The sequence below is a fragment of the Nannospalax galili genome, unplaced genomic scaffold (genome assembly GCF_000622305.1).
Source record: "Nannospalax galili isolate Female #2095 unplaced genomic scaffold, S.galili_v1.0 scaffold1095, whole genome shotgun sequence".
NCBI lineage: Eukaryota > Metazoa > Chordata > Mammalia > Rodentia > Spalacidae > Nannospalax > Nannospalax galili.
Window position 1 is genome coordinate 163316 of NW_008336027.1, and position 24438 is coordinate 187753.

Sequence of the window (24438 nt, forward strand, 5' to 3'; positions counted from 1 at the left end):
AATTATAATCAGTACCAGAAAATTCATAAAAGGCTTAAGAACTAATGCAAATATTTTTGTTTCTTTGAACCAGCCTCACACTATAGTTCTGGCTGGCCAGGAGCTCACAAGATGGATCAGGCTGGCCTCAAACTCACAACAATCATCCTGTTTTAGCCTCTCAATTGTTGGGATTATGGGTATGAACAACCACACCTGGCTACAAACAGTTATTTCTAACAGCCCCTGTGGGAAGCTTTATAAACTGACGGGTATTTTTGAGTGTCAGGTGAGCACGGGTGGATGGGTTATGTGCTGCACGGCCAAAAATTTTAGGTTAATACACAAAGTAACAGACTTCATTATGGCATTTTGGTACATAGGCATCATTATACTTTACCCTCATTGGTTCTCTCCCTACTATGATCCTCACAGCCTTTTCTTTCCTGCAGGTGGTCCCTTCTACTTACGCCACATGCACTCCATTACTCTCTTCTGCCCCTCCGCTATCATCTCTTCTTCCTTTCTCATGACCCCCTTTCCACATAATTTATGTATACTCTCATATATATACTTTAAATCTAGATGCTGCATGTGGTATTTTCTGAGTCTCACTTGCTTTGCTTAACCTGATTTTCAGTTCCCTCCATTTTTCTGCAAATGTCATTTCATTTTTCTTTACAGCTATAAGGAATTCCACATGTGTATTTTCTTTATCCATTCACCTGTTGATAAACTACTGGCCTGATTTCTGAGCTACCGTGAATAATGTAGCGATAAACATAGATGTGTACATATCTCTGTGGTATGCTGACTTAGAGTCCTTCAGGATATCTTTGGAGAAGCCTCCATGCTGATTTCTACAGTGGCTGCACAGGTTTACATTCCCACCTGCAGTGAGTAAGGCTTCTTTCCTCACATTCTTGCCAGCATTTATTGTCATTTTTACATCTATTTATATTTGTGTGTGTGTGTGTGTGTGTGTGTGTGTGTGTGTGTGATGTATATGTAGAGATCAGAGACAATTTGAGGGAGCCAGTTCTCTCCTTCCACCCATGTGGGTCCTTGGGATCAAATTCAGGTCATCAGGCTTATCAGCAAGTACCTTTACCTACTGAGACATCTTGCTGGCTCTGTCCTTTGTTTTCTCTATAAAAACCATTTTAATGATGGTAAGATGAAATCTAAAACCAGTTTTAATATTTACTTGCCTGATGGCTAAGAATACTGAGAATCTTTCCAAGTATTCCCTGGCCATATACATTTATCCTTTTGAGAACTTTACATTTTTCTATTTAGTTCATTAGCCCATTTTTTGTTTGGATGATTTTTGGGGTGCTTAGTTTTTGAAGTTCTCTGCATATTCTAGATATGGACTTCCTATCTGATGTATAGAAGGCAAGAATTTTCCCCATTCTATATATTGTCTCTTTACTCTGGGGATTATTTCATGTAAAATCCAGAATGAGACAAGGATGTTCACCCTTCACTGCTAGAAATAAAAATGAAAAAACTGGAGGTCTGTCCTAGCATGTGACGAGAGTCACACAGATACTGCCCAGACGCCTTACAGATTGCTTATTTTGGAAAGCTATTGCTCCACTTGTGTGTGGCAGGAGAAAAAAAAAGAGAAAGAAATGAGATTTCAACAACTTTTTTGGGTATTTTTTTTTCTTTTCTTTTTTTGGTCTTTTTGAGACAGGGTCTCCCTGTAGCCCCATCTGGCCTGGAACTCACTATGGAGACCAGGCTGGACTTGAACTCACAGAGATTCACCTGCCTCTGCCTCCCAAGTGCTGGGACAACAGGCCTGAGCCACCAGGTCTGGTGGTATTTTTCATTTTTATGATGTGTATTCTATTTATCAGTGGACAGCAACCAGTTAAATTGAGCCTAAGAAGAAAACTATACCAGATAAGATGCTCTCCTAGGAGATGTTTACATCTTCACACCCGGGTGCCCTTCTCCTGAGAACTCTCTAGCTGACTTCATTGATTGAGCCAGAACAAGAGGCATGAAGGCAAGATACACAACTACCGCAGTATAGCAAAACCACTCCAGTATGGCACAGTGGGACTGCTCAGAAGTTACCATGCAAAACTGAATCGTTTCAGAGTCCCTTGGATGGCTTTTTAGCTCACAGGACTGTCTCCTTGGATCTTCTTTGTCAAGAAGTAACATAAACTAAAGCTTGGTTGTGGTTAAAGCACACTTATTGTCTGTATAACAATGGTCTCTCATCTTTTCCTGCACGTTGTTTTTATTGGCATATATTCATGGTACATAGGGATAGGTTTCATAAGGACATGTTATTCTTATATGGATTAAAAAGAAAACTTCTTTTAATATTATATTTATTTGTTTACTGTACATGTATGGCCTTTAGGGTGGAGGTGGGAGGAGGTCTGTGTGGGTGTGGAGGTCTGAGGATAATTTTTAAGAGTCAGTTCTCTCCTTCTACCACATGGGGCCCAGGGATTATGCTCAGGTCAGCAGGCTTGGTGGCCAGCACCTTTACTTGTTGCTAAGCCATCTCACTGACCCAAGAGAACAACTTTTTTAAAGACTGGGGACCTACTCAGTGTGTTTGTCTGGCTTGCAGAATGCCCTAGTTTGGGTCCTAACATTGAATTATTCGGACTTGGTGGTAAACACCACCAGCACTCAGGAGGTGGAAGCAGGAGGATCAAAAGTTCAAGGTCGGGGCTGGGGCAGTTAAGAGCACCTACTATAGCCAGGCATAGTGGCCCATGCCTTTAATCCCAGCATTCTGTAGGCAGAGGCAGGTGGAACTCTGTGAGTTCAAGGCCAGCCTAGTTTACATATCTAGTTCCAGGCCAGCTGGGGCTACAGGGAGACTCTGTCTCAAAAATACAAATGAACGAACAACGAAAAAAAAAGCACTGACTACTCTTGCAGAGGACACGGGTTCAATTCCCAACACCCACATGGCAGCTAACAACCATCGGTAACTCCAGTTCTAGGGGATTTCATGCCCTCTTCTGATCTCCACAGGCATTGCAGGACATGGGTGCACTTACACACATGCAGGCAATACACTCATACACATAAAATAAAAATTAAAAAAATATTTGTTTAAGGTTATCGTGGGCTACATAGTGAATTTGAGACCAGCCTGGGCTACATGAGACCCTGTCTCAAATAAATATATAAGTAAATAAAGTGTTAAATTAAGAAGTACTAGAAAGCATTTCATTATAACAGCATTGACATATTCAGTAACAATTTCTAGAGCAAAGATGCATCTCTTTCAAAATTGCCTGTAATTTTTAGGTTCACAGTGTTGAATTAATACAGTTATACATTATTGTACACAGTATAAACCCTATAACACATAAAATTGAAGTTCTTTTAATGTAAAATGAAAAATCAATTGCAGGCAGGGAATGGTGGTGCACACCTTTAATCCCAGCACTTGGGAGGCAGAGGAAGGCAGATCTCTGTGAGTTCAAGGCTAGCCTGGTCTACCTCGTGAGTTCCAGGATAGCTGGGGCTACAGGGAGACCCTGTCTCAAAAAAAGAAAAAAAAAAAAACATTCATTGCAAACTGGACATGGTGGCACTGTAATCCTAGTACTCAGGAAACAGGCAGGAGATAGAGATAGGAGTTTAAGATTAGTCTAGTCTATGTGAGACCCTCTCAAAAAAAAAAAAAAAAAAAAAAAACCAGAAAAAAAATCAATTGCATTGACTAACTTTACAGAACAAAGAAGAAATACATGATTCATTCAATATAGTGAGACTAAGAAAAAAAGCAAGAAAAGTGTTCATTGCTACATTAATTACTATGCTGCTTTAATTTAAGATTCATGAAAGTATATTTTATGAGTGATATCCATTTGAGGTCAAAGTGTAAAATACTAATTTGTAGGTAATTTTATTTGAAAATGGAAATATCCATTTGTTTCTCTTTCAATTACACCTTTCAACACGTAATTTTAAGGAGCTAATGCATGTGACAATAAATATGTGTATTTAAAAAAAAAAGAAAAAATTATTCCTATTTGCAGATGACCTGATATTATACTTAAAAGTCTCTACAGCCTAAACCAGAAAATGCACATACTTGATGTCACTTTTAACAAAGTAGTAGGATATAAAACCAACATAGAAAAACCTACCAATAATGAACTTCAAGAAAGAAGCAGAGAAAAAAATATTCCATTCACCATCGCTTAAACACACACAGACACACCTACTTAGGAACAAAGTTAACCAAGTAGGTGAAAGACAGCAAAACTTTGAGACATTGAAGAAAGGAACTGAAGATGATATTAGAGGATTCAAAGTTCTCCCATGTTTATAATTTGACAGAATTCATATTACAAAATGGCTCTATTACCAAAAGCAACTAACAGATTCAATGCAATCCCTATCAAAATTTCAATGATATTCTTCACAGAATTAGACCAATCCTAGAATTCATATGGAAGCACCAAAGATCCCAATTAGCAAATACAATCCTTAAAAGAAGCAGCAATGCTGGAGGTGTCAGTCAATGGCTTCAAGTTGTATTACAGAGCCACAGTAACAAAGAGCGTGGTTCTGCCAAAAAGCAGACATGCAGACCAATGGAACCCAACAGGACTCAGAAATAAACCCGCACAGCTACAGTTCAGATAATTTTTGACAAGTATAAAAAACATACATTGAGGGGAAAAATCTGTAGCAAATGGTGCTGGGAAAATTAGATTCCCACATGCAGAATAATAAAAGTAGATCCCCATCGTTCACCACACACAAAAATCGATTCAAAATGGATCAAAGATTTTAAGACCCGAAACTCTGAAACAATTTTAAGAAAAGACTCCCAAGATAAAGGTATAGATAAGGACTTTCTGAAAAGGACTTCAATAGCACAAAAAATAACCCCAAGAATTAACAAATGGCATTACTTGAAATTAAAAAGTTCCTGCATAGCAAAGGGGACTTGTCTTATATGGGAACTTGTGGCAGGTTACACAGAGTAACTGAATGCCCAGGAGTAAGCCACCATACCTGGCTGCAAATATTTATTTCTAACTCCATCCTGGGGGAAAGTTCTATAAACTGATAAAGATGTTCTTTGTGTCAGGTGACTGATGAGCACTACTGTGCTTTAGTGTTGGGGCAGAAGCTGTGAGATGCCTGATTATGGAGGGCAGGTCTTACATAATGAAGACACTGTCACCAAAAGCTTATCAGATTCACATGGGTGACAGTCTCTTCTTTATAATGTCTGAGCCTAAAATCTATCTCTGTCCTCAAATAAAAAGCACTAAGTACTTTTGGAGGTACTTTATTAATATACTTTGCAATTTCCAGGAGAACTCCACCATTTAAACTGCACTATGCTATATTTGGAACTTTCCAAGTCCTCAAATGCAATGCCAGAGATACCGATTAAGCTAACAGTGCCACGTGCTTCATTACTTTAAGTATTGTGTTTTTATACTTGTTATATCTGCAAGAAAAGTGACAGACTGCATAGAAGAAGATGCTACATTTTAATATCTGCTGATGTGGTCACGCTTAGGCATATATCAATTAAAATAATATGAATTTATATTAAAGAAATAAAAGTAACTTATCATTACTTGGTAGGCATCCAACTTATGATAAATTACTTTTCTGTATTTCTGAAAATATGTTTAAGATGGACTCCATTAATTTTTGGAGAAATGTTGCGTCTAAGTGGATAATACTGACTAAAAGTTGTTCCTGTAGGAGAGTGAAAACAGTATTAAAAAATACTTTGATAATGGGTTTTAGGCAGCCCAGAATCAATAATCTATATCATTCATTTTCATGAAGGAGATTTCTCTAAAACTTTCCTTGCTTGTGATTTGTACTTTGTGATACAATATAGCTCAGATTTAAAAATCCTTCTAAGTTTTGTCTGAAAATTAATGTTTTTTCTTTCTAGCATTTTGAAGTATGAACACAAACTTCAACAGCAATGCTGGTTTTCACAGAGCATCTGAATATTTCCCCCACCTAGCTACTCCCATCATTCCAGGGACTCTTTAAGTTTTCAGTTCCCTAACAATGACTTGAACTGTTAAATCCCCACACTTGCTACCACTGTACTCTGCCTCCCAGGACAGCTTTCAACTGTTCTCAATGAAGTCAACATACTGGTTATAGGATTTCTTGCCTTTGTTTGGTATGCTTACAATATCTGCGCAAAATTCAAACAAAAGTTTATGCTACTTCACTTTCTATAGTATCATCTTTCCTGCAGAGTTCTTTAATATTTCAACCCCCTAAATTCTGTCCCCATTCCACTTTAGTCAATCCAAGGACATGTTTCATTAAAAGGGCTCCACTTCCAATACCTCGACAGAGTAAAACCTATTCTGGTCTCTTCCTGCTACTCAATCTCCTAGTTTATCACCAGCCTTATGCCTTTACTCACATTTCTACTTATGGAAAATTTCATTGTCAGCCAGTGGAACCATTCTGCAGAAAAGCTTTTATTACAGCAAATAACTTGATTCCCCATCTCTTAGCAAGAAGGACTGAAGGGTCAGAACGTTCTTTGGGTGGGTCAAAGCACTGTTTATCTGGTATAGTTTCACAAGTTGTAACTTCAAACTAACCTTTGGAAATCTTCTGCCAGTAGTAATGCCACTTTAAAAGATTTGTAATGTAAGCTGTTGAATTTCAGGCAACATGCAATGAACCACCCTGTCAACAGTAAGCAGGACAGTGGCTTAGTGGATGGGTAGCTACACACTAAGTAACATACTCATTTATTTCCATAAGGTGTTTCATCTTGGAGCTGAGCCCATATTTTCACCACATTTAAAAGAGATCCAATGTTCAACTTCCTTTCCCCTCAAAAATCCACAATATCTTTCTCTCCAGGAATCACTTATGTAACATGTCCCAGTAACCAATTCCTGAAAGCTAGCAGTGAACTACAGAACTGTTAAAAAAGAAACAGTGTCTGGAAGATCAGTTAGTTGATAAAGAGCTTCTGATGCAAGCATGAAGACCTGAGTTCAATCTCCTGAACCTATGTAAGAAAGCCAGGTGTGGTAGTGTGTGCACTTGTAACCCCAGTGCTGGAGAGGCAGAGTCAGATGGATATCTAGGGTTCAACAGCCAGCCAGCCTAACCTACTTGGTGAGTTCCAAGCAAGACTGTTTCAAAATACAAGATGGGATTTCAAAGGGAGGGGAGCACAACTTCTTCTCCAGGGAATGATAATAAGGCTTCCAACATTTCAAAGAGAACCAGCAGAGGAGGTAGTAGCTATGTAAACTAATTTAGTGTGGGGGTCTGATGTACAGACTCTCCCATAGGCAGGTAAAATTATCATTATCACTCATCACTCAAATGGCAGATTTCAATCATGACCCTCAAAGAAAAAGCAGTAACTGGGGCAAGTATTTGAACTGTGGGTTCCCAAACACGATCAGATTGGCTTGGATTTAAGTGTAAATGTACAGGGGTTAAGATTCATAATATTCTTTTTAGCAAATTTCTTTTCTTGATTTATTTTATGTGTATGAGTGTTTAGTTTGCATGTATGTAAGTGTGCCACATGCATGCAATGCTGCAGATGCCAGAAAAGGTGTCAGAACCTTTGGAACTGGAGTTAACAATTGTTAGTCATCATGTGGGTGCTAGGAACCAAACCTAGATCTGCAAAAGCAGTCAGGGCTCTTAACTGCTGAGCCATCTCTCCAGCACCAGGATTTTTTTTTTTTTAAGATATAAAGTGATATTTGATCTGGGAGAGTAGGTATACTATCAAAGAAATTAATGCATACTTTTGTCACAATTTGCCTTTGTGGGTATGCTGATTCCTTTCTTCTTTCTTTTTTTTTTTTTTTTTTGTCTCATTGTGTAGCCCTAGCTGACCTAGAACTCGCTCTGTAAGCTAGGCTTATTGCTTCAATACCTCTGCCAATTTGAAATTTGTAATAGTTAACTACTTTGAATGTTGCTAAAAGTACATTTTGTATAGGGTTGTTTTTATATGAGTTAATGTAAAGTTGAAATAGGAGGCTTTCCTTAAAGCATAATACAATAATGCCTGTGTTTATCTAGAACCTGTGCTGTGTAGGGACATTCTTTCTTGCTCATGCTGTTATATACTTATGTACCATTCAGACCTGTTAAAGAGTAGATGTGATTTTTATGACTGCCAAGTTTGCCCAGTAGGAAAGTTTTTAATCACTAAAAAGCTGGGCTTGTTGTTGGAGTCCTATAGTACTTTCAGTGTTGGGTAAAGTTTTTTCCATCATACATCTGTGCATTTATCTTTAAGTGACTGAATGTTTAAGAGATTTGTGTGCATAGTTACTCCATTTTTAATCAGCTGTTTTAGCCTCTTAATGCTTATTGCTCTGTGATAGTATCTTGCCTGTACTGACCAAGCCTAAATTAAGATTTGTATTACAACTCCCAAACAAAACAACAATAAAAACAAGGTATACAATAGCCAAGGAACAGCACCAAGGGTGGCCTCTGACCTCCACATGCATAAAAGTGCAGCCACATAAACATGTATATACATACACAAAATAGTTCCACTCAGCATAATAAATCGAAGACAAATAATTTATCTTACCCTCTCTTAACAGACTCCAAAAACTGAGCATTTGTTGGGTCACTGTAAGGTCTCAATTCTCCATCATCTAAACTGAAACCATTACTCCACAGCTTAAGTAAAATCTGAACCTTCGGGGAATACAAATAAAAAGTATAAGAATTCATCTCCAAACAGTTTTGTTTCAACTATGATATTGTTCAACTTATTGCATGATTAACTTAAAATACTATCTTAAAATAGAGAGATATTTGTTGTATTCTTTAGTCATACTGTTTCAAACTACATGTATTTACATGTGTTTGCTTAGCAGGTTTACTTTTAGCTTAAAAAAACTGATAAAGGCTGTAAATATCAAAGTCCTACAGGTGGAACCTGGCCCCAGAATACATCACTCAGAGTTCTATGAAAAACAAAAGCAGTAAGAAGACAGGATCTACCCACTACTGCGAACCCCATACTTCCTCATCCACCCAAACTCTTCTGTTCCACAACTTAACTATCCATGCCCACAGGGAAGGCAGACCTTCCCAGAAAGTATTAATGTGTAAAATAAATTTTTGTAATTTTAACATTTCTGAAGACAAGAGAAATAATGATTTTAGGTTATAAAGAAGTATATTCAAATTAAATGTATAAATTATGTTTATAATTTAACATTTATGACAGTATATACTTTATAAGAAATATATATGTGTATGTATGTTTACTTGGACAAGAATTATATTATTTTTTTCCACAACTGGTACAAGGCATAACAGATAAAAAAATGTTAAAACTGAGACCAGAAACTAACACAGTGGGTCCTTTAGCCCATGCTTCAAAACCTAACAACAAAAAAGACTGCATTCATAGTGTCAATTTCTAAATTTAGGAAGGAAAAAAAAAAACAGCAATAATTTGAGGCAAATGCTTAAACATTTCAATTCTGCTACCTTTACCTACATCTTGTAGCTGGTTTTCTCCATAGATATATTCTGACCGCTTACAAAAGGAATTGCCCAATCTATATCCTCCGCCTGTAAATGACTGAAATAAAGTAAGTGAGTTAAAGGCTCACTAAAGGCTTCTGGTCAAAATATTTTTACTGTACCTGGTATATTTTAAAACTAGACACAAATAATAACTGGCCGGATTTATACTTACTAGGAAACATTACAATGAAGATCTTAAGTTACAAAGAAGTGTATTCAAATAAGAAGTTACATTTTTTTCATACAAACAGTAACTTAGAATTGAAATTAATTTAAGACAATCTTAAGCTATGTATTTATGTACAAGAATGTTTTTTAAGTATTAAATCCTATTTTATGAAGAGTCACACAAAGTAAAGAAGAAATCTTTTTAATATTTTATTTATTATTTTTATGTATACGAATGTATTGCCTGCATGTATGTGAGTGCACCCGTGTCATGCAATGCCATGGAGGTCAGAAGAGGGCTTTGGATTCCCCTGGAACTGGAGTTAAGGATGGCTCACAGCCGCCATGTCAGCTCTAGGAATCGAACCCGGGTCTTCTGCAAGAGCAATCAGTGCTCTTAACCGCTGAGCCATCTCTCTAGCCTGGAGAAATCTTATAAATGAGTACAAATTAACTTGAAGAAAAGTTCTATAGGTCAACAAGATGGCTCAGCAGGTACAGGTATGCCCAAGCCAGATGATCAGAGTTTGATCCCTAGACCCCCACAGGTGGAAGGAAGGAACTGATTCCTGCAAGTTGTCCTCTGACTTCTACATGTGAGCTTCATGACATACATGTGTGCATGAACACACACACACACACACACAAATGTAAAAAGTAAGTTCTCTATATTTTTAAGCTGCTTTCCTCTAACTAGAGTAAGTGAGCTATGATCATACACTTGATTTTGCTATACTAACCACATGGTCTTCAGGTAGGATAATTTGAAGAGAAATTGCCATTCCTTTTTTTAATGTTTTTTTGTTATTTTGAGACAGGGTCTCCCTGTAGCCCCAGTTGGCCTCAATCTTTTGTTGTTTCTTTTTTCCTTACTTAGTTTTTATTCAAAATCATAAACTTAGCCCTGCCATCCAGCTTGATGTGGAGGAGAATGATGCAAATACGGAACCCAAAGACCTGCAGTGGGAACAGATCATGGGGTACTCCAGCAGATGGGGTGGGGTGCTCTGCTGAGCATGGAGGAAGGGTCTGGTGGTGACACTGAATCAGTGCATCAGTGCTGTCCACAGTCACAGGGCTCATCTTGCTGCTGGTCTTGTCATTCCTGGACCCAAAGTGCTCCATGACTCCCACGGTGCTCCTGCCTTCCTTCACCTTCCCAGAGGCCACGCACTGTCCTTCAAACAGTTCTCATAGTGCAGATGAAAAGCTGGGAAGCATTTGTGTGTTTGCTATGGACACAATGCCAGGCCCACTGTGCTATAGGATGAAGTTCTCATCCTCAAATCTCTCCACTAAAGGGACTTGCTGTCAGTCCCATTATGGTATGTGAGGTCACCACGCTGGCACGTGAATCCTGGAGTAATTCTAGGAAAGCAGGACCCCTTAGAACCAAATCCTTTCCAGGGCTTGGACCATAAAACTTTTCTGCTGTCTTTGGAACTCTGTCTTGAAGGAGACCATGACATGACTTGATGTCACAGAACTCCTGATCTTTCACTTTCCAAATGATAGGATTAGATGTGTTGCAACAGAGCTGGCTCTTTACTGTGTGTTTTTGTTTGTTTGTTTGTTTTTGCCCAAGTTTTATCTACATAGCACATGGTAATTAAAAGTACCAGACTGGTGGAACTAACCTTCTTGGATGTTTAACAGCCATACTTTGAGGCCTATACTAATCTGGTCAGAGGGACTTAAAGGAAAGTTTTTGCTCTTTGCCCTCCAAGGTCGGCTAAGTTCCAGGGGACTATGGAGCATCTCTCAAAATGTCCTGTAACTGTGGTAAGTCACCTGTCCTCCTGTACAGGGAGGCCATGGAGATCCTACCAGATGGACTTGAACCAGTGTCCAGTCTACAAAGAGGAGGGTCAACACAGAGGAAACATTTCCTCCATGTTTCCAAGTGAAGCTAAACACAGTCGAGCAGGACCTTTGACACACAGATGGAACTGGTAAAAGAAAGGAGCCAGGGGCTCCAACTAAGCCCACGTGACCCCTGAGGAACAGATCCTCAAATGACCTTAAGTATAAATATAAAAGGTTTATTTGGGCCAACTGTATGGTCTTAAACACTCAAAAGGAAAGTATAACCAAAGAGTAAAGTAATCAGTGTATTTCTTTAAGAGTTCAAGGGATTACACTTCCCACTTCACAAAGTGCTGCTCAGATATAAGACTTCAAATCTTGGTTTGCAATACTGTAGTGCCCACCTGTAGCTAAGGGAGACAACTCGCTATTGTTCTAAAATGATGGCCAAATTTGTTTTCTTCCCCTATCTAGAAGCCTTTGAGAGGGAACTGACACTGATTCTAGATACTCCAACAGCTATCAAAATGCCTGAAAGCTGGCCTCAATCTTACAAAGATCCACCTGCCTCCATGCCTGGCAGAAACTGCCATTCTTTTAAAATTATCATTTGCACCATGAATGAACTTTTAATTTCCACCTTGCTTCTTTCTACACACGAAATTATCAGTTCCGTACTTTCCTTAATGAACTGGAGAATTACATGTGTTTACTTAAGCAGAATTAAAATTACCTTAAGGCTTAACAGAAAGAGGTTTTGTAGCTGCTGACAAATAATGAATACTAAAATTTAAGTTCTATGGAGAACAGTGATTCTTACCAGTAAATGACAAAATTATCAGAAAGGTTTCATCAGGACACATGTCCAGGTACTTCACAAACTTCCAGAGCCATAATTCCTTAGGCCAAGTAGTTGTTTAAAAAAAAAATCTCCCCAAATGATTTTTGCATTTTAAAAATTTAAATTTATTATTATTATTATTACTATTATTATTTTTTGGTCTTTTTGAGACAGGGTCTCCCTGTAGCCCCAGCTAGCCTAGAACTCACTATGTAGACCACACAGGCCTTGAACTCACAGAGATCTGCCTGCCTCTGCCTCCCAAGTGCTGGGACTACAGGCATGCACCACCATGCCCGGCTCAGCTGGCCTGAAACTCACTGTGTAGACCAGGCAGACCTTGAACTCACAGAGATCCACCTGCCTCTGCCTCCCGAGTGCTGGGACTACAGGCATGCTCCACCACACCCAGAAAATTTATTATTTTTACAGGTATGAGTGTTTTGCCTGCCCGCATGTATATAAGTGCACTTGTGCATGCAAGAGGGCATCAGGACCCCTGGAACTGGAGTCACGTCTACAAGAGCAGCCAGTGCTCTTACCTACTGAGCCATCTCTCTAGTTCCTCCCCAAAAGATTTTGATGGGAGAATTATAAATTGAGAAAGGCAGATTGTAAGACTATATGCATAAAAACACACCTGACATGTCTTTCAGTGCACCCATACTGTGCCAGCTGACACAGTTACAGAAGCTGTATAAAATATTTCCAGAAACTTAGAACGGTAGAAAAGCAACGGCAGAAGGAGAGCTTCCAACAAATGACACAGTAAACATAGATAAAAACGACCCTTGGTATGAATCTAGTCATTCCACAAAATTAGCCATGGGTTTAAATGTAAAACTACAAAAATCTTCTAAATGACATAAGAAAAAAACTTTGGGACCTATAGTTAGGTGAGAAATTATTAAACAAGACAAAAAAGCATGAGCCATTAAAAAAAAGAAAGGTAAGCTGGCTTTGTCAAAATTTAAAACTTATACTTCACAGAATATCCTAAGAAGATGAAAATAAGTTCAAACTACAGTCAGAGAAAATATTTGAGAAACATTTATTAGACAAAGGATCCACATGCATTCAAAGAAAGAACTCAATTTTGGCAGAAGCCAAACAGATTAGGGCAGCAGAGGCTTTCATGAAAAGGAAAATAAAGATAACAGAAAACCAGCTTATGAAAATGTTCAACATCACCAGTCATTAGGAAAATGCAAATTAACTACACTGAGAAAATGTAAATGAAAACCACACCGAGTTTTCATAACACATCTACCAAAATGGCTAAAAACATTAACAATGACAATACCAAATGCTGACAAAGATGCAGAAAAAACTTGACCTTTCATATACTTATGAATATAAAGTTGCATAACCATTTTGGAAGAGTTTCTAAAGAACTAAATATATACTGCCATATTACTGAGCATCTGTTTTCCTGGGTATTTATTTCAAAGAAATGAAAACTTCTATTTGTATAAAAACCTGTAAATGACCAGTCACAGCTACTCTTTGTAATAGCAAAAAGCTGGAAACAAGGAAAATGTGCCTCAATAAACGGTTAAGCACACCACGGGACCCCACACCATGGGACTCCACACCATGGGATGCTAGTGGGAATATAAAGGGGCCAAAGATTGATGCAAGCAATAACTGATGGATCTGAAGGGCATTATGTTGAGGAAGAAACACTACAATATAAAGATGGAAAACAGGTTAGTGATAGCCACGTGGGGTCTAGGTGACTAGAAGCTATACCATGAAGGAGAGCTTTGCAACTGTGCAATAGCATCTTGATAAACTTGGCCATATAGGACTACAAATATACTTTGTACCAATGTCAAATTCCTGACTTTGATCTTATAATCATTTAAAATGGAATCATCAGGAGAAACTGGGTGGAAGGTACAGACCTCTGTATCTTGTTGTAAGTTCCCGTGAATCTGTAATTATCTCAAAGTTTAAAAGTAAATAAAATTACTCAGAAATGTAAAAAACCACCTCAACTTAAATTAATAGACCTACAAAAATGAAACAAATAATATAGAGAACTAATATTTGTAAGTGATATTTAGGAAAATAATATTTATAGATAATATAAAAAACCGACAGTCCAAATATGGAAATAAGTTTCTTTAAAATTTTTTATAATTTGTCTCTGTGTATGTGTGTGTGTGTGTGTGTGTGTGTGTGTGTGTGTGTGTGTGCGTGCGCGCGCATGTGTGTCTAGGCATATGTGGAGTAAGAAAATAACTTGAAGGAGTTGGTTCTTGTCTTCTACCATGTGGATCCCGGGGACCAATCTCAGGGAATCAGGCTTGGTGGCAGTTAAGTCTTTACCTGCTCAGCCATCCTAGTGGCCCAGATAAGTATAGTTTTAAAAGAGCACTGACCTTAGCTTTGTCATCACTGGAAGATCTTGCGGCTTCATTCAGAGGGACGGCCCCGTGTTCTTTTGCCTCTTTGAAAAGTTCATTTACAATTTTCCCAGTTGGAGGCTGAACTATATGTAATCCACTATATTCATGTTCACCTGAATAAAACCTTTAAACATTACAGATCATAAATAAAAACTTAGAACAAATATAAACTGCTTTAGAGTAAGACACTACACAGTCCTACAAAATAACTTTCTTTAAAAAGAGGTACTTTTGAGTTCTTTGAAAACATTTAATTTTTTAAATGTTATTAGATAAAAATAATCTTTAAGGTAAAACAGTAATTCTATTAACTGGAAGATATCAGGCTACACCATCACATTTTTCAGGACAGATGGTTTTTTACATGGGGTAAATAGGTTAAACTTTTTCTTTATGTTATATATGCATTTAAGGTGTAAGAAAAAAATCCATAGAGAAATCTTTGCAATATATGATCTATCAAGATTAATTTCCATTTGGAGGAAGGAGTTCCTAAGTAGCTCTAAAGCAGTTAACTCATGAATTGAAGGTCCTCTAAAAAGAGGACTATTGGGGAACCATGATGTGTGGTGGTGGAAAAGAAAAATTCCCTCAGTTTTTGAAGGGAATGACTTTAAAAATACTTAAATGGCTAAGTTTACTTGGTGCAGTTATGAAATAAGATTGCCAATTTTAACACTGCTGCTGCATCTGAAATAAACATGTTATGATACTGATAACATGATAAAACATGTTATTAAGGAAAGGATGAAACAGGGGATAGTTGCGTCCTTTCTGAGTCTGTTGACATTCTGACAGCAAGTTCTTCAACCAACATGGTAACTGGGGTCCTTGCTTTCTCCCTCAACCCTGAGTAACTGCACATGGAATTCCCATTTTCACAAATTGGGCTATTCTGATGTGGTGGGGAAGAACTGTCGATAATGGGAAGCTGTAGTGTCCCACCCCTCATCCAAAGAACCCACACTTAGTGGAGACTGGTCAGCAAAGAGATCTCCAGCCTCAGTCAGCACTAACATTTAATTCCCACATGGCTACACAATGAAGATTTATTCCTCAAATATTCCTCAGATATTTTTAGAATAAAAAAAGATCTAGGGCATTAAAAATGCCAGTGTCAAAAACTTTGTATATTCTGTACGTAGTGATTTCACCTAACATTAAAATTCTTATCTTTCAAGATTCCTTTTTCAGCTCAGGATATAAATCCAATGTGAACTGACAAAAGTTCACCTGTAGCTTCCCATACCTTGCATATTCCAGTTCCACATTCACGCAAAAGTAACTCACAGAACAAAGCAACAGGGGAAACATGCCAGCCCTGGGCCTAGAAGCAGAGCTCACCATCACTATCTTCTCTTAAATTGGCATGAAAATGAAGAAGATAGGGGAAGAACTGACACTCTCAACTCCCTGTGGCCGCCATCCTGCCAGTGCCCCGGAGAAGTACACTGGGGCCCCAGAAGCCTTCCTCCTAGTGCAGCAAGTAGGGGAGACAACGGCCTGCCTGGCTGAGATAAGCACTAGTGCTGGTGAGAGGACTGGACAGCACAGTCTCGGGTAGACGTGACACCAGAAAAGCAGAGCCAAGTCTCCTTGACTACATGCACTCCTGTTAATAGTTCCTGCCCTCCCTGCTCCAGGTCTACAAACTGGTGAAGTGAATGATCCTTCCTCTTTATGTCTGCTTGGTGAGAAAGACCCATCTCAAAAATTGGCCAGAGGAAAAGATTTACCAGCAGTTATAGTTAACGATTTTTATTACATTTAAGGAATCTTGGCCTCCTTTAAGTTCAGACAGACACTGTGTTTTCTTAAAGCAGCTTCACTGACTGAATTTTATATTCAGATCCACAATCCATCTGGAACTGATGTCTGCACATGGTATGAGGGGGAGGTCAAGACTAATTTTCCCTGTGTAAATGCCTACTTGTCTTAGGACTGTTGAGCATGATTCTCTCCTTGCTGTCGTCTTTGTCATAGGTCAAAAGCCATCTAGGAGGATCGAAGACTGAATTCTAGGTCTTACTTCACTGGCTGGTCTGCCGATCCTCACTCTCTTTCACTACCACAGCCTTGATGTGAGTCTTCTGATCAGTAAGTACCCTACTCTTCAAATTTTAACTGTTCTTTGGAGAGGCAGGGCAGCAAGAATATTTACTAACCAGGACAGTTACAATATTTCCCAACTTCTCTCTTTTTCTCACCTTATATTTGAGGTCTGCCTTTTCCTGACTTTCATGATAGAAAACTGCCTGCCCCTCTGCCCAATGGGTTCTAACCATGCTTTTATTTACTTTCTCCTTTCTCATAATTAAGATGCCTATATCCTTGTCTTCTGTTGTCCTCTTATTTAAAACTCATTTGATCAACAAAATATCTGTTCAGTCCCATAGCAACTCCTGCTGGCATGACTCAGATGTATGATCGAGCCCTTCTTTAAAAGCATCTTCTCTTCCTTTCTCTCTTCACCATGCAGCCCAGGCACACCTCAAACTTACGCTCCTCCTGCCTAAGCTATTCAAGTGCTGGTATTATAAATGTACACCATCCTGCCTAGCACTTTGGCTTCCTTTTGATTGTTTGGTTAGGGGAAGGGGAGGTGAAACATGGTCTCAGGTATACAAGGCTGACCTTGAACCTATCATGTGGCTGAGGCTGACCCTGAATTCCTGGTCCTCCTGCATTTACCTCCCAAGTGCTGGGATTACAGGCGTGTGCCATTATGCCTGGCTCGTTTTTCTCTTTTACTGACATTTAAAAGTTTGTAAATACCTTTAAAAATAAATAAAAGCAGGCCGGGCGTGGTGGTGCATGCCTGTAGTCCCAGCACTTGGGAGGCAGAGGCAGGCAGATCTCTGTGAGTTCATGGCCAGCCTGATCTACATAGTGAGTTCCAGGACAGCTGGGGCTACCAGGAGACCCTGTTGCAAAAAGACAAAAATAAATTAAATAAATAAATGAATAAATAAATAAATAAATGCACCTACTGAATAATTCTGCACCTGCAGAATAATTCAACATTCTGAATAATATTGAAGCTCATTACCTCCAAAGCCAACCATGGTCACACTGATCCCTCCCAGTGGCGATTTTCCTTCATCACAGATCAAGAACCTGTCTCCTACTCACACCTCATGTTCCCTGACATCAAGTTTCTATAATCAACACTTTTAAAGCACCTAGGGCAATTTCATCCACTCCCCTTCATCCCAATGTCTACTTGGATCTCAAAAGTCATTGTCTTGTTCCTTTGTTTCACCAACTGTTCTCTTCTTGATCTGCCTCTTTACTCTTCGACCATGTTCAATTTTGTGTTTTCTTAGTTTTTCTAACAAGATACAGCTGGGTTTTTTTTTTTTTTTTTTTTTTTTTTTTTTTTTTTTTTTTTAAAAAAAAAAAAAAAAAAAAAAAAGAGGACGATAAATCTTTTGGCCTTGAACACAAAGATCCCCCTGCCTCTGCCTCCCAAGTGCTGGGATTAAAGGCGTGGGCCACCACGCCCAGCTATTTTCCTAAGAGAATTAACTGCTAACATTTATCAAGGAGTAAATTGTGTTCATTACATTCTTCTACATATTATCTCCATTTTACATGTGGGAAAACTTAAGATTAAGGGAGGCTAAATGAGAAAGAGAAACACAGAAACACACACAGAGCAAACGAGCGAGCAAAGTGAGATGATCTGTCTTTGGTTTGGGCACTATAGCTTTGATCACTGAACACACTTTAAAGCATGCTAGCTTTTCAGTGACATCTAAGTGAGAGAAACACAGTTCCTTGCTTTTTTCAGGTGTGCACAATCAAGACAAGCAATGGAACATGGGGGCCACTGCAAAATGAACATGTCAGTCCCCACACCCAAAATATACAAAACAAGTATGGGGTCCTGACACACAGCTGACATACCCATGAAGCCCTACTTGGCTGCACCTCCACTTACCTAACTAACGTCTTTAAAAAAAATTCAATTTTATTTACCATTAATCTTTTAATGTTCTGCTGCTTCCTTTTCTGACCTTGCCTGCCAATGGTTGTTAGCTGCCACGGGGGTGTTGGGAACCAAACCTGGGTCCTCTGAAGGGCAGCCAGTCTCTTAACCACTGAATCATCTCTTCACCCATCATATTTTCTTGTATGCCTCTTTGCATGTGGAACTTTGTCCCTTATCTTTGATGCTTAGATTTTAATACTCGTTTGAGGTTCAACCTTGTTCTAGGCATCTTATATGCACTATCTCAATTAATTCTCAAAACAACACTATTATATAATGATCCTTAAAACATGTTCTTAAATTTTGCTTGTGATATATATATACAGCCTCTTTCTGTGGATGAATTTGTTAAAGCAGGGTTTTTTTTATACTGAGCGATTTGTACAGCTTATATACCTCCTCTTGTAAACTAAAGGCACAGACCATATTATGTGTAGTATTTTGAATTATGAAAACATGCTGGCTTATAAAAGATAATCCTAGATGTGCTGGTGCTAGCACACTACTGTAACCTCAATACTTTGGAGGCCAAGGCAGGAGGATTGCGTGCTTGAGTTCCAGGTCTGCCTGGGCTACATAATGAGACCCTGCATGGCAGAAGAACAATAAAAGGAAAAGGAGAATATAGCTGTTTTGATTTCCAATACTGCCCAATGAGGAGACATGAAGCTAAGCAGCTGCTTTTATAGTCAGTAAGTAGAGACACGATGAACAGGGTAAAGGCTCATGATGAATGTGAGAGCACGAATAGGAATGTGGCTACACCACGTACTAGAAGAGAACACAAAGAAAAATAGACTGCCAATTGATGCTACACATTCTATTTTAAGTCACTAAATCTTAAGTCTCAGAATTTAAGGAAGCTCATCCTTTTGAATATTAAGTAATTCTAAAGATCAAATTTGAAGGTACAAATCTCTTAATAAGTACATTACTGGTAGGGGGTGTAGTTCAGTGGTAAAGGGTATGCTTAATGTGTGTGAGGTGCTAGGTTCAATTTATCATACCCCCAAACAAACAATCAAAAAAAGTAAACCAAATTAAAATTTCTAACAAAAAAATTTTTAGATTGTATTTGTAAACTTATTCAATGAAATATGCTTTTTTTTTTTTTTTTTCCAGTATTAGGGATCAAACCCAGGGTCTGGCACACATAGGCATTTTACCACTAAGCCATATCCATAGACCATAGTTTTATGAGACAGCTCAGGCTGGCTTGAATTTGCTTGGTAGCCCAGGATGACCCTGAACTTGTGATCACAGAATTAATGTATGAGTAACAAAGACAATACCGACCCTTTTTAAGAACTCAAATATATTGATTTACTACACCAAGCAAAATTAAGTCATTCTTCATATGCTCAACCTGGAGCCAAAGGCCAAACTGAAATACTGAATGAGTAAAACTTAGGTATACAAATACAAATTAAATTCTTTAAAAACTTTGGGGAATGTATACTTTAAGGAGGCAGTTAAAATTTATTCCATATATATACATGTACGCATATGTGTAACAAATAAGAATGAAATCAAAGGATAGGATATTCAAACCATGCCAAGATACCAACCTGCTGTTACAAAGAAAAACTGTACCTTACAATGGAGTGATGTGGTCAGCACCTTAATCAAGTGAGCATATCATCAATAGTGGAAAAACTTGAAATTATATGGCTCCTGATGTGATGTAATAAAAAGCAGATAATATCACTCATCTAGCACACTCAACAAAAATGTTTAACAAGAATCTAACCATGAAGAAAAAGTGATCTAGAATGTGGGACACTTTATGAGACATCTGGTGCAGACTCTAAAAAGTGAATGTAATAAATTTCAAATTATGTGGGTGAGCTAAAAACAGGCAAAAATGTGGAAAGAATGCGTTGCATTCAAAAATCCAACACAGAAATGACCAAATGCAATAAATGGTCCCTGGTCAGGGCCTGAAATCTCCAAAGAAGGTTACAAGGAATACCTGCCGACAGCCTGTACGTTAATTTTTAAGCTATACCATGTTGTCCAGACTATACAAAGCTCATACTTTTCTTTGAGGTACACACTGAAGCACTTAGAGGCGAGTGTCAGGATGGCTACAATCTGCTTTCAGAGACTGAAGTTAAAAAGAAAGTGAGCATGAGTGACCTGCAGCTCTGACACGTTGACAACCAGTGACACAGGTGAGACAGTCACAGCACATACTCCTTTTACTAACCTTTAGATCTTCTATGGGTTTTAAAATTTATAAAAGAGAAAGGTGAGGAAAGAGTTATAAGGATTTTCATTTTCATTCAAGTACAAAAGATACATCATTTTTGTCTCCCCTACCAAAATAAAAGGGTAGTGACAAAAAAATAATTTCCAGTGTTCCAGTGAATTTTTCGACTTTTGGTAAAATGATATCTTTTGAGAATGAGAGCCATTGTGTCCAAGCAAACATAGCATTAAGATGGAATTTTATATGTGCCCACAACAATATCAGGTACTGAAGGTAATGCTCTGTACTTTTCTTTTAGCTGACTACAAACAACTTAGGATAGTACCTAGATATTTATTTTAGGAAACTTTAAAAAATCCCCAAGGGTTTTAAAAGAGTTTGGACTTAGTGAACTAAAAAAGGCTAGTGTTTGGAAAGCACACTTACCTCTGAGGTGGTGTTCGTGGGCTCTTAAAGACTGTAGCTTTAGGTCTACCGGACTTGGAAGTCTTGCATTTCACTTCATCTTCGTATAATTCTGCCAAGGCCAACTATACATAACAACGCACTTGTTAGACAGTATTAACACTAGAAATGAGCCCAAGACTTATGAATAGGATGTTAGCTTGAAATTGAGTAGTAAAGATTTCTCATGAAAAAAATGAAGGCTTTTGCCTTGAAAGATAGTGTCTTTCCAAAATAAATTTATTATATATCTTACAGTATAAAATTAATCAAATTGCCTTATGCTAGAGAAAATTTAAATTACAATAATTATTTTTAATGAACTATTCAACAGTTTCAAAAACTGTATTTGGCAACAAATCAGTTTTAAATTTGGATCTGCATAACAGTCGTGCAGCTTTTTAAGACTTTTTGGAGACGGTGAACCAACTACTGCTAAGTTTCTCTCAACAGATCTCCAATATAATTTCACTGAGCTATTTTCAAACCCAAGGAAATAGAAGAATTTCAAATGTACCATTTAAGTCTATCAGATACAGATTTCATTTTTAGCAAAAAGAACTTCTGAAAAACAAGACAATAAATATGGTTTTTAGAAGGCAATATTGTCAAATTATATACTATACATATATTATGGCTAGATATCTTAAAAATAAAGTAAAACTGTATTTGTCCTTGAAATAGAATTTAAAATAGTAAACCAATCACTACAGAATTGGTTTTTTCCCTCCCTTTCAACATCTTTAGATAATAATTCAAATTTTTTCCTTAACACCACTAGGGGCTATTCAATTGGCATACTTAGAATCTTTCCACTCTGTCTCACCTTCAAAACCAAACAAAACTAAACACCCACCTTCCCACTGCAAATAATATAGTATAAGAGAGAGATGACTACCTTTGTGGGTTCTTTCCTCAAAACGAAAAGAGGAATAAAGAACTGGGGCAATGCCAGGAAGTCAGCTTTCCTATTTCTCTCCTTCTTTTTCCAGAGTGGGAACTCAAGCCAGGCCAGCCTCAACCATGCTGGGCAGGCACTCTACCCCGAGCTGCACTCTAAGGCCTCGTCTTTTAAACACACACTTACAATATATGCTCCATAAACATGAAAGCCTTCATTTTTTTTTCTTTAACTTATTTATTCAATACCGCTCTATCCTATCCCTTATAAATGCATCAACTTTCATGTTTCTAATTTTCCTAGAACCCAAATTTTAAATGGCTTTGTACTCTTTTATATATATATATATTATTTATTTTTATTTTATGTGTATGAGTGTATTGCCTGCATGTATGTGCACCCGTGTCCAATGCCATGGAGGTCAGAAGAGGGTGTCGGACTCCCCTGGAACTGGAGTTAAGGACGGTTTGAAGCCACTATGTGGGTGCTGGGAATCAAACCCAGGTCTTCTGCAAGAACAGTCAGTGTTCTTTACTGCTGAGCCATCTCTCCAGCCCCTATTTTTCAGAATTTAATACATAAGTACTGTCTAAGTGCTGTTCTTTGCATTCTTTCCATTCCCCTCAGTAGCCAAACAACTCCTCGCATGCCCCTCTCAATTTCTTCTTGCCCTCTTCTTTACTGTAACATACACATATTTGTAAATTATGGGTGTGTGTGTATAAAATGAACTGAGTCCATTTATGTACCTGTGTTTAGGGCTGCCCATTTGGGATTCTATAACCTCTCAGGGAGCTGGCCCCTGGACAGAACTGATTCTCCCTCTCTCAGCATCCATTGATAGCCTGTAATTCTTCATACTTTTAGGTGAGGCCCTGTGAAATTCCCCCATCCTCCTTGGTATGTCAACTGGTTGTCATTATGCAGATCTTGTCAGACTACCACACTGTGGAGACTTCATTGGCGCAGCTTCCCTATCATGTCTAGAATGTATTAGCTAGCAGCAGGTGTCTTGTTCTTCTGGCTCTTACAGTCCACCCTCTTCTGCGATGCTCCCTGAGTCTTAGGTGTAGAGGTTGCATTGCAGATGTGTCACTTAGGGCTGGGTACCTCAGTTATTCTCTGTACTTTGTAATAGTCTCCATCTATTGCAAAAAGAAGTTTCTTTGATGAGTGGTAAATATACCTGTTTGTAAATATAAGGATACCTATTTTGACTATAATAAGAAATTATGTTGGTCTAGGAAAGTGACAGGTTTTTCTCTAGGGTCAATGAGCTCTCCAGCCATGTGAACTTGGCTATTACAGTACCACATGTGAGTTCCTTCCCACTGAGCAGGCCTTAATCCAATTAGACAGCTGTCTATTACTTCCAAGATAAAAGTGCCACTACTGCATCAATAGAAATAGTTTGCTGGGCCAGTCTTTGTTGTGGTTTGTAGGCTTTACAGCTGGCTAGGAGTACTGATTGTTTTTCTCTCTTAGCAGCTTATATAGTATCTTCTGATACCATGAGTGCTAGTCTTCAGAGAGGAGGTTTCCAGGTCAGTTCCAGCCCAACTGCTCCAAGTCCTATGTGAACTATGTTGTGTCTTCAGTAACAGAGTATCGCCTTCAAGTTCTGGGGACTGTGGCAATAGCCTGTGCTATTTTTGGAGTCTCTTGGACTATCCTGACCAGCAATTCCAAAGGAGGTTTCCTATGTCTGGCAAGTAAGTCCCTTGCTAACAGGGACTTAAACAGATATAGACAGATTAACATAGCTATGGAATTTTGAAATTATACTTGCTATACCTTTTTATCAAACCTCAAATAAAACAACAATAACAACCTGGGTCTCCCTGTAGCCCCAGCTGGCCTAGACCTGGCTATGTAGACCAGGCTAGCGTTGAAGTCAAAGAGGTCTACCTGCCTCTGAGTCCCGAGTGCTGGGATTAAAGATATATGCACCCCGCCCCCCTTTAAAGACAGGATCTCACTATGTAGCCTAGGCTTGCCTGGAACTGGTTATGTAGACCAGGCTGGCCTTGAAGTCACAGAGATCTATCTGCCTGCCTCTGCCCAAGTGCTGGGATTAAGGGCTACCACCCCTGTACAGCTCCACTTGCTGTACCTCCTAATCCTTGTTTTTTGCTCTAAGAG

General features: G+C 38.5%; 1 protein-coding gene across 6 annotated transcripts in view; it reads right to left on the minus strand.

The window, feature by feature from the left end:
* Ubxn2b (UBX domain protein 2B) overlaps positions 1–24438 on the minus strand; it is a 41949-nt gene that overhangs the window by 13973 nt on the left and 3538 nt on the right. For 4 of the 6 annotated variants that reach the window (XR_003849196.1, XM_029562379.1, XM_008830832.3 and 1 more), the window contains exons 2-5: positions 21378–21481; positions 14719–14869; positions 9488–9571; positions 8564–8673 (exon numbers count right to left, since the gene is read on the minus strand). Coding sequence is in view for 5 of the 6 variants with exons in the window: in XM_029562379.1 (XP_029418239.1) it covers positions 8564–8673; positions 9488–9571; positions 14719–14869; positions 21378–21481 (449 nt within the window). In the remaining variant the exon portion in view is untranslated. Of the gene's footprint in view, positions 1–6581; positions 6670–8563; positions 8674–9487; positions 9572–14718; positions 14870–21377; positions 21482–24438 lie in introns of all 6 variants that reach the window. The other 2 variants (XM_029562380.1, XM_029562377.1) reach the window with 2 other exon arrangements.